The sequence below is a fragment of the Cyprinodon variegatus genome, unplaced genomic scaffold (genome assembly GCF_000732505.1).
Source record: "Cyprinodon variegatus isolate N-32 unplaced genomic scaffold, C_variegatus-1.0 Scaffold108, whole genome shotgun sequence".
NCBI lineage: Eukaryota > Metazoa > Chordata > Actinopteri > Cyprinodontiformes > Cyprinodontidae > Cyprinodon > Cyprinodon variegatus.
In genome coordinates, this window is record NW_015150561.1 from 283,687 (window position 1) to 295,132 (window position 11,446).

Sequence of the window (11,446 nt, forward strand, 5' to 3'; positions counted from 1 at the left end):
TTGATCCCAGTAGCTTTGGAGCTGTCTGTCTGAAATTCCGAGAAAAGTTCATTCAAGCTCTTAGGCTGTCAGTGAATTGGAAAAGTTCTCACCCATTATTGACTTCAGACAGCATGTAATGGACAGATTACTCATTTTTCTCCATTTTGATTTCATATCAGAACCGTGTGAAGATGAGGAGCTGGAAGCTGAAGCAGACAGTCCAGATATGGAGCCTGGTACAGAGCTGGATCAAGGTAAAAAAAAAAAAAAAAGGGCCTATCTGATATCTGTCCATGTCTAATGTATACAAAATACGCAAGTCTTTCTATCTAATCCCAAAAGTGCAAAGATATGTGGCAGTAAATTACCACTTGTTATCGCTTTCTAAGATGTTGGAAGATCCTGCGTTCCTTAGCAGCGACCTGATCAGAGAGGGAGGAGTTCTTCCCCAGTAATTGAATTAGATCAGAACCAATCTGTCAGAATATTTGGAGTTTAGCACATTACTAACCACTAAAAACCAAAACAGTAGTGACATATAAACAAATAGAATCATAATTTTCCTGCTAAAAAGGCTTGAAATACATAGATTTCTGGAGATTTTTAGACTTCATTTATAGTTTAGGGCAGTCTCTTTGTTGTTTAGTTGCAGTAGCGTGCCTCTACTGACACATCTGGAGCAGATTTAATTCATTTTTTATAGCTTATGGAGGAGCATTATAAGATTTTATGTAGATTTATTATTAGACGAGTGCTAATGAGTCCAATGCACAGTTTGGTAAAATCTGGTCAGCTCTCAGTGCTTGTTAGTAACCCTGTGTTTCACCTGATTCCAGAGGACATTCCTTCAGATGCAGAAGCTGAAGCTCGGTTGCACCAATCGGAGCAAAATGATGCTCCTCCAGAGGAAAACAAGGACACAGAAAGTTTGGCGAGAGACTCAAGTATTGGTACGATATCCAAGTTATTCATTGTAGTTTATGTGTTCTACTCTGAGGTATTTACCTTTATGGAACCTTTTCACTTTTTTTTTTATATATCTATTTTTTTTATTGGGTCTTTATGTCAAAGACCAACAACAAGTAGTTCAACTTTCTGAAGGTTTTTAATTTAGTTTTTTTTTAAGAAGAACTTGAAAGAAACTAAAATGTGTTTTTTGCCTTTATGAGTTTCCTGCACACTAAGGCTGAGCTTGATCAGTTTAGGAAAGACGAGAATCTTTGTTAGGATTAAAGCAGAAAAACTTTACTTTTACTGGGCTATTTTAAAACATAAATCTGGTTGGATCTAAACCGATTCAGTGCAGCTCTGGCTGAATGTTTAGGATCGTTCTCTTGCTGGTGGAAGAAACTCCACCTTTAAGCCTTTAAATGCCTTTCAAAGGTTTTCTTCCAGTTGTCGGCTCCATCCATCATATCTCAAACTCAGTCTGGCTTTACTTTTCCCGTTTGTAAAAAGAAAATGTCCCACAGCATGATGCTGCGATTGTGTTCATTATAATGTAGGTGAAACGGCTTCATTCTGATCTCATCTGAGCAGAGCAACTCCTGTTATTTGAAATCCAGGGAAGTTTGTGTTTATGGGAAGTTATGGGGTGTGAGAGGTGGAGTAATAAATCTCACTGTTCTTGTTTGGGAATTTAGAGCCATCCAGCGTCAGCCCAGTGATGAAGGATGATATCGTTCTTTCTCCACTCAGACCGTTGGCTGAGCCTGAAACCCTGGTAAGACAGCTCCACTTTAAGGTAAAATGATGGGATCTTTTCTAGAGAATCTTTAACCTTCCTGTTCCTCCAGATAACTCCAGGGAAGTCTCCCAGCGTCCGTTTCTTTCCCGATCCCTTCTTACCAGAGGAAGAGAAGCCTGAGAAGATAGCTGTGTCCCCTGCTGCCAGGAGCCCACTCAGCCCTTCTCCCACTCCGCCGTCATTTTCAGCTCCTATCCAGTCTCCCACTCCTGCCACGGCGGCTAACCCTATCAGGGGTCCCTCCCCCACCTGCTCTCCTCTGGTCTCAAACGCTGCATCAACCTCCGCCTCTCCAGTGAAACCAGCCAGTGAGTCACCTGTCAGATCGCCAATCAGGTCGCCGCTCAGCTCCCCGATCTGCTCCCAGCCCAGCTCCCTACCAGAGCAGCGCACTCCTAAATCTCCAGTCTTCCCTCACCGCTCCATCTGCCCTCTGACGGGGAACCCCCTCTCCCCGATCTGTGCCCAGCCTCTGCCCTGCCAGGAGCCCTCGTCGTCCCTCACCTCCGATTCCCCCGTCAGAACTCAGCCAGTCCCTGCTGTCAGCTCTACGCCCATGCCATCCGGTGAGCCCTCCACGTCTGCAGACTCATCAATCGAGGAAAACTCATCTAAAAAGACAGATATCATTGAGGAGTTTTGGTTAAAGAGTGCTGAGATTCGGAAAAGCCTCGGCCTTACTCCCTTAGACCGTAGCAGTAAAATCTTGGAGAAGAGCGCTGCTCAGACTCCTAAAACGGACCCCATACCCACGAGGACACAGTCTGCGAATGTTCCCGAGGAGCCGAAACCCGCTTTTACCGGCCGCACTGTCATCCGCAGGCTCAACATCACTCTGGAGGGTCAAGTCATCACTCCGATCACCCCTGCTGCAGCCAAGAGCGCCGTCTCTGTGACGGACGTGAGCAGCAGCTCGGGTTTGAACGGAAGCACGGCCAGGAGCGAAATGGCAAACAGCGACAGCTACAACACAACTGATTCCACCATGCTTACCCCGCCCTCCAGTCCACCGCCCCCCGTCCCTGCCAACCAGTCTCCAGCCGTGCTCAGGCAGCAGAGACACCAGGCGTCTTGGAGCAACGGGACGGAAAAGCCTCCGTCCAAACGTGCCAAAGAGCCGACCAGAACCAACGCTCCAGTTCCCGCCCCCAGAACACAGCTGAGCCCCATTTCTAGGAAACCGTCCTCCCCTGAAGCGGCTCCACCAGCTGCTCCGGTGGTGGTAATGAGGGAGAAGAAAAGGCAGCCTCGACCGGCTGAGGTGAGAAAATCTTTTGTGGAAACAGTTGAGGAAATCCCTTTCGCCGACGACGTAGATGAGACTTATGACGAGCGAACGCCAGAAACCAGCTTGAACAAGTATTACACACCGCCCACCAGCAGGCCTAGCAAACCTCCGCTGCACCTGGCCTTAGCCATGGAAAACGGTAAGCCTAATATCCCAGTGATCCCAGTCTCCAAGGGCGAGAGGGCCACTCGCTTTTCCCCAGAGGCCAAAGAAATCGCTGAGGAGAGAATCAGAGCAAGGGAAAAGTCTGTGAAGAGCCAAGCACTCAAAGAGGCCATGGCTAAGCAGCTCAACAAAATGAAAGAGTCTGATGTGGACAAGGGGCCCTCACCAAACGTGGCCACAGATTCAGCAGCAAAAAGCAGAAAGTCCCCCGGATCTCCTAAAGCATCGGCTGTGAAAGCGCTGGAGTCCAAGAGGGCCGAGAGCGGGTCGGAGCGTTTCTTCTGCAGCAGCAAGAGCCTGGACAGCTCGGTGGCCTCCTCAGAGGGCTCCTCCTCCGGCAAGAGCAAGAAACGAAGCTCCCTGTTCTCACCTCGCAAGAATAAGAAGGAGAAGAAAGCCAAGAACGACAGCAGACACTCAGGCACTGAGGAGACGCCGCCAAAACACAAGTCGCTGTGGAAGGCTGTGTTCTCTGGGTACAAAAAGGACAAGAAGAAGAAGGACAACAAGTCGTGTCCGAGCACTCCTTCGTCCAGCTCCACCACGCAGGACTCTGGGAAGAAGAGAACGTCACCTCTGGGGAAATCTTCAGGTCTGAGCTGCTTTCAGAAGCTTGTTGCTTGCGTCAAAACGTTTTGTAATCAGGGAAGTTCATATTTTTCTGCTCTCCCTGTTCAACAGATTTAAAAACCCGAAGGAATTTGAGCTTCTCTGAGGAGTCGGACCTGTCGTGTGATGACGTTTTGGAGAGATCCTCCCAGAAATCAAAGGCAGACGTGAGTATAGATACAAAGATCAACTCTTTTCTGGGTGAGCAGACACCTCAGTGTCTCTGCAGAGTCAGCAGAACATTTACAGATCATCACTACAAAACAGAGCCTCATGAAAGTATTCATACCTCTTCAGCTACAATTTTTTATCCCCTTAAAATTTCATTGGGACGTTAATTAATAAAACTAATGCTGAGTCATCATTTAAAAACCACAAGTGAAAGGAAAAGAGAAGAGACATTTAAATGTATTCAGGTCACAAACAATTTTAGGGATGTCCCAATCTGGTTTAAAAATATCTGCCTGCATCTAAAATCTCATATATAAGCAAGCTGATAGAAATATAACTCATAGATGAAAAGCAAATAGATAATTGTGTAGCTGACTTTTGCTCTCACTCTCTTAATATTCCCTTATCAGACTTTTTCTAACATTCAAAAATGAAGAAAATGATAATACAAATATGAAAAGTTATTCAAATGAAATGAAAACAGTTGGATTGGGACGATCTTATTCTGTATAAAAGCAGTTGTGTCTATTTTAAAATTGCTCTCCATCAGTTTAACCGGACTGAAGCTGTTTTGGAAAAAAGGGGGAGAAAAGTAAAAGGCTTTAGCCATGGAAACCTGCTGCAAGGTTTGGGCTGATTTATCATGAAGTACTTTGTGGTTTTATACCTGTAAAAGCTGCTATAGAAATAGTTAATTTCTGGACAGAGGAGTTGAATATGAATGCAAACAAATAAAAAACAATTGCAATAAGTAATGACTCATATCTTGGGGGAAAAAAAACAGCAGTTATGCAAAAAAAACAACAACCCAAAGAATGCATCAAAGTTTGTTTAAATCTAATCTAATCTAATCTAATCTAAAGAAAACAGGGTTAAGCTCAAGGGGTGTGAATATTTTTTAAGGCACTGTGTTTAATGCATCTCATTAAATCATTTCAATATTATAAACATCTACAGATTTTGATTTTTTTTATTTTCTTCTGCTTATTGAAATGTTTTTCAGATTTGATTTGTTCCTATGAATCTGATTTTTTTCTGCTCTTCATAGATCTAGAATATCTAAACATGAAGTAGATTAAATGATACCTTTTCTGAAAAATGACTGCAAAAACTGGCACATTATCTTCATTCCCATTATTATTTGTTCATAATCATTTCTTCCACTTTTAGCTGCATATGGACATCTTTGATCTAGTGTCAGGCATTCAGAAGGAGGCAATAAAGGAGGAGAAACTGGGAAAGGAGAGAAGGAAAAAAAAGAGAGTGAAAGAGGGGCAGAAAGAAAGGGAACCAGAAAAGGAGGTTGAGAAAGAGAAGGAAAAAGACAACGAGGAGGTATTTTGCAGCTTGGGGGTTAAATGATTTTGAGTTTCCAATGAATAAAACCGCAAACCCCAAATTCCACCAATATTCTCTTCACAAAGTTTGTCTTTTAAGAATCAACTTGTTCAGTTTATGTTTTCGTGATCAAGCCTCAAAAAGAGAAATGTTTACATATTTCTCTCCTCAAGTGATCCCAGATCTAATCAAGCAGCAAATTCAGGAGGCAGCTCCATCTCCAAGGTCTACACCGACCTACAGAGAATGAACGCCAATTATAATATTGTTTGATCCGAAACAAGTTAAACTTTTCTAAAGGCGGCCTTTGCTCTGCATGCAGATCATGGATCATATGAGGACTGTGCAGACATTTGGTACACAAAAACTCCTATTTTATAATGCAAGCTCTTTCATTTGCATCCATTTGCATTCATTGTGCTGTGAAATTCAAAATGATTCCCCCCGCTGCAGCTCAGTCGGTGTGTGTGTCCTTGTTTTGTCTGGTGGCTCTAGAAAGACACAGTGGAATTCAGGGCCAGAGGCATGAATTTTTTTACTCAGTGAAACTATTGACAAGCTCCCTTTTACTTTCCTGCATTGTGAAGAAAATGGTTGCTATTGTAATTCTCAGTGACAATGATTTGAATTCAGCCTTAATAGAGTCGGAGTAATGGCGGCTGCAGCTGCGACTTGCCTCCTGGGCCTTCAGTAGTTCATGAAATCACATGAACTCTGCAGTAGATCTGTTCAAGTGTAGACTGTAGATTTAGTACTGAAACTAGCAGATATTGTCAAGTAGTTTTGTTGTAGTTTTGTTGTAGTTTTAGATAATAATGCAGAGTGTTGAAAAGATATTTATCCCCTTACAGATTTCTTCTCTTTTGTCACACTTTTACATTTCAGATAATCAGATCTGAGTGTTTATGCAGTTTTTATACGATTATTTCAGTTATAATGGAAACGGCTCTACCCAAACCCACCTGATAATGTATTAAAAGAGGCCCGATAACTGTCTGTTCTGTCCAAAGCAGCTGCGTTTACCATCAGATATTTGTAAGAAATTCAGACAGTCTCCATCTTCCCCAAGGAGGAACTTTTTTCCCACTCTGCTCTGCAGAAATAGTTTTAACCCATTCATGTTAGATGGTTCTCTAGCATGTGAAGCATGATACATTTGTGCTAAAATCCACTCTTTCATTAGACCATCATTTTTTTTAGATGTAATTACTCGTGCATTGATGTGGGTAACTGTCCTGCTGCTTAACCTGTATTGACCTTAAAGGTATAGTGGAGGATGTTCTTTTCCCCAGTGGATCATCAAAATAAGTGGTCTTCCTAATTGTCAATCATTCTGGTGATATGTTTACATTTACAGTGGAGAAGGCGGGTCTTTTCAAAAATCCTCCACTATACCTTTAAGGTCAAAAACTCATGTAGGGCTGAAACAATTAATCGGATTAAATGTGATAAATTGATTATTGAAATAATTGCCAACTAATAAAGTAATCGATGAATCGTTAACTGGAGTATAGAAAGTCTAAAACATGCCTGTAGCTGACAGAGCAAACTACTTAGAGCAGTAATTACACCATGATTGTAAAATAAACATGTAAACATTTTGCATTTAAGATAAAAAGAAATAAATGATCTGCTAATAATCTCTATCCAAAACTCCGTAAGTGGAAAGGTTTGAGTTTCACCTGATTTAATTTAATGAAAAGTATTTGTTAAGGAATCTTTGGTTATCCGATTTAATAACTGATTTGCAAAGTAATTGTTAGTTGCAGCCCTAAACTCATGGTCAGATATCTAGTTGTGTATATTTTGCTGTACTACTAAACTAATAGTTGTTTTAATAACATAATCTGTTCAGCGCCAAAGAGTATTAGATTCTTTTTAAATTATTTTAGTTCTAAATCATCGCTAACAACAATTCTCTCAATAGTTCAAAAGGTCTTCATTTGTCTGCTCAGTCCACAGAATTAATTCAGTAAAGTTTTGGTAAATATGAATCCTAACGTAGGTAGTGAGGCCTTCAGAGCTTTAGATGTACCTCCTGGATGAATCGTTAATGAGATCCTGGATTAATTTCAGTAGATCAGACGCCCCCCTGAAGGTTTCTCTGGATCAATGTTGTTCTCACTCTGGTTCTCTAGAGCAGGCATCCCCAACCTCGGTCCTCAAGGCCCACTGTCCTGCAGGTTTTAGAGGTTTCCCTGCTTTAGCACAGCTGATTATAATGATTGCAGTAGACCAAAAGCCTGTTAATCAGCTTTCAATTAAAATCAGCTGTGCTGGAGCAAGGAAACCTCTAAAATCTGCAGGATAGCGGGCCTCGAGGACCGAGGTTGGGGATGCCTGCTCTAGAGACCCTAAAGTCATAGAAATGGCTTTACAACCCTTTCCAGGCTGGTAGATGTTAACGCCTTTGTTTCTGGGCTGTGGAAAATATATATTTTTTTTAGATTAAGTCAACATGTGTTGCTTTTGGAGACTATTTTTCCCTACTTCCAGCTGATTTCAGACCTGGGTGTGATTATTAAAATCTAAATTCATGATTTAAAACGAGGAATTGGAAGAAATCTGTAAGGGGTAAAATAGTTTGATCATGACTCTGTGTAGCTATCATGGTATAGGATATTAACATTGCCTGTTTTGATTTTTTTTACCAACTAAATAGTCACCTAAGTGTTGTTTTAATTTTGACCTGTTTAACATAACCATTAACCCATTTAATCATATCGTCTGTATCATGTTTGTTTCCTCCCTTTTTTTCTGTTTTGTCTTCATCAAGTCTGTTTATGTCCCTCACGCGCTGGCGTTCAAGAGATCGTACGCCACAAAGGTAGTAGTATGACATACATTCCCGTTGAAAACCCTCCCTCCGCTCGCCCCTCCGTTTCCTGCACAGTTCGCTGTCATAACACCCTGTGTATGTCTGGTCAAAACTAACAAGCAGAGCCCGCTCTCTTGCTGCTGGATGCTTTAAAGACGTGACTTCTTCTTCTCTGGTCTCGCTGATGAGACAGCATCCCCGTCATACTGTCATTTCTGTCCTGTTTGCTATGAACAGATTCATCTGTTGTTGTGATGGACTTCCTCCGGGAGAGAAACTGGAGAAGCATGTCCTGCCTCTCTGCTTTCACTTATTTCCTCTCATTTCTGAAAGCTTTTCATTTTTATTAAACACCACAGCCAGTACTGCTGGGTTCTTATGTAAATTTGTAAGAGAAGATTTAATATTAAGAGGTTTTTGCTTTTGAGACCATATTATATTATTAATTAACAGAAAGATAAAAATATGCATTATAAAGAAACTTTATATGTGGATTTGTCCTACTGATAGTTGGACAACGCAGAGATGAATATAAAGCAGGCTGTTTTCCTGGACTGTAACAGTACACAAATTCATGGCAACATCTTTTAGTCTGTTTTAAAGCGTATGCAAAATTTTTATGTGTTTTATGTGCAGCGTCCAATTCCCTGAAATAATGCCGAGCTAAATTGAAATAGAGAAAAAAATCACCTAAAAATCCAGCAGCGGTTCTGAGACTATCACTGGTTTCATTTTGGATTCCCTCTCCTTCCCCAGTGGTTGCAATTCTAAAGTACGTCAAGTTCAACTTCTGCTTTATATTATGAATGTATTAAAAAGACTTCAAAGTCATTTTAACATCTATAGGCATCAAACATCCTATTTAAAGCTGTTTTACTGCTGTCTGGTGCATCCATCCACACTTTTCCTTTTATTTATTGAAAGGAATCAAACCAAATCCTCAGTCGGTCCAGTTTTAAATTTCGGAAACATAATACTATCTCAATATTTTTATGATTCTATCAGTTTTTTTGTTCGCTGTTTTAAGCATTAATGAATAGAAATAGTTAATCTAGATATAAATGTACTGAGAACATAGTTAACTGTGTTTATTTTCTACCGTTGCAGCTCTGCATCTACTGTCTGGGTGTTTTAGCTTTTGGATACTCTTACTCTGAAGGAACCCCTTTCACTATGACACTCCTAAATAAAAACCTATTGGAACCAAGCATTGAAATTCTGCTAGTACTCTTTTCTATCAATAATCTGAACATAGAAAGAGGATGGATCAACTGTAGATCTCCAAAGACATGCAGATCCCCCTTAAATGACAGGCTGGAAGAGAGCAGGAATCAGAGAAGCATACAAAAGGGCCACGGTTACTCTGGAGGAGCTGCTTAAAACCACGAGAAAGTGGGGAAAACTCAAGATCCCTATCAGCCAAACAATCCACAGCTCTGTTTTATTAGAAAGGTGACAGAAAAGCAACATCTGCTTTTAGATAAAACCATGCAGGGAAAGAGGCCAAATGCAGCATCATATGCAGGGGAGGCTTTATATTTCACAGCTGCTAATATTCCTTAAAATAATAATGAAATATAATGAGGTTATGGTTGTAAACCGATCAAATGTGAACAATAATAAGAGCTATTACTACTTTTGCAAGCTACTGTAGATCAGGGTTTAAATTGGACCCATGCTTCCTAAACTGGCTCTGGGTTCAATGCCAAATAATGTAGAGACATGTATTTATTTATTTACCAACAAAATGTCTCTCAGAACTCACACTTTAAGTAAGATAAACTGTATGTGGTGAGTGATAATTCAGCTCACAATACATTTTGTTTTTGGTTTTTAAATTAGGGTGATCATATGTGGTCCAGACGCCTGGAAAGTTCTGATGGGTCCTTTTTATGAGGTGTATAACCTGCGGATAATAAAACCAGACATGGTTAATGGTTTCTAATCAGAATTCCTAAAAATGTATGAAAAATATTAATTTATACAAAGCTTTACGAGCAGTTATGTTAAAGTTTCACTAGACTAGGTTGATTGAGATCTGTAGGTTTTTTTCATAACAGTATATTTACCTTTATTACCTGTAGATTATGGGTAAAACCTTAAATGTTCCTTCTTACTGTAGGTTGCTTCACCCTTTGACCATTTCCTTGCCACTGGTTAAATTTTCTAAATTTTTTACCTCCATTTTAGACAGCTTCCAAGCTGAAACATTTATAAATTATATTCTCTAAATCAGTTTTTATTTTTTGCTCCAATAGAAAGCCTACACAGAGGAAGAGCTGAATGCCAAGCTCACACGCAGGGTCCAAAAAGCCGCCCGACGACAAGCCAAGCAGGAGGAACTCAAACGGCTGCACAGAGCTCAGGTATGAGATGTGTTATTTTTTTATTTTATTTTTCATGTGGATTATCATGGCTATAGCTTTCCTTCTTTCACCATATTGTACCATCTGGGACCTTAAATGCTCTGCTGCATGTTTTATATAGGAAAGTGTCTGTATTTGAGAAGATTCTAGCCCCCATTTACTCTATCCTTTGAAAACCAATCCATGCTTGGTTTCTTACGACCATTTACATGTACACATCATGCTAGCTCGGTTCACGGTCCGGTTCAGTTGTGCGTGCCATTTACATTACTGGTGTTACCATGGTGATTAAAGCAGTTTGTGGTATTCTAACATCAGCATCTCCATGTCACCAGAGGGAAAAGGATGAGCTATGAAATGTCCAGGGAGACCACTAGTTGGATTTGATAAAACGCAGTGGACCAAAACAAGCATATTTTAAGCTTTCCAAATCAAACTCTCACTGAACCTCAAGTAGTTTCAGAAAACAAAGTAAATGATCTGAATAAGGGATGCCAATGATCGATTAATTAATTAGTCTAAAGCTGACAGATCTTATTTATCCACTAATGATTCATTGATAAGCAGCAATTTTCTTAAACACCTGAGTTTTTTCATTGTATCAAGAGGATTTTCTGTAAAATGGAGGGCTAAACTTTTTTACAAATGCTATAATAACAATATTTATCATGCTGGCTGTTAAAAATACTGATTTAATAAAGAAAAAAAAAAAGTTTCCTTGCACTTTATTAAATGGATCAGATACAAAAAAGCAGGAACCTCTTAGGTCATTGAATAAAAAAGATAAATAGAATATATGAAACACATAATTTTCAAAGAACAGAGATTTAGAACAATATAAGACGACAGGATGTGTGGCTCTGATGTTTACCACTTTATTACAATGAAATACACAAACACCAATTGTGGTATGGCTGTTTTTTGTTCTTGTTGCTCTGAGAGGAATGTTATTAATAGATTCA

The 11,446-nt window shown here is 40.2% G+C and overlaps 1 protein-coding gene across 10 annotated transcripts in view; it reads left to right on the top strand.

Moving 5' to 3' along the window:
• mical3 (microtubule associated monooxygenase, calponin and LIM domain containing 3) overlaps positions 1-11,446 on the top strand; it is a 107,036-nt gene that overhangs the window by 68,465 nt on the left and 27,125 nt on the right. For 9 of the 10 annotated variants that reach the window (XM_015374723.1, XM_015374725.1, XM_015374721.1 and 6 more), the window contains 3 exons: positions 162-236; positions 819-932; positions 1,626-1,750. In XM_015374723.1, coding sequence (XP_015230209.1) covers positions 162-236; positions 819-932; positions 1,626-1,735 — 299 coding nt within the window. In that variant the 3' untranslated portion in view covers positions 1,736-1,750. Of the gene's footprint in view, positions 1-161; positions 237-818; positions 933-1,625; positions 1,751-1,778; positions 3,775-3,863; positions 3,959-8,076; positions 8,128-10,376; positions 10,485-11,446 lie in introns of those variants that run through there. The other variant, XM_015374731.1, reaches the window with a different exon arrangement.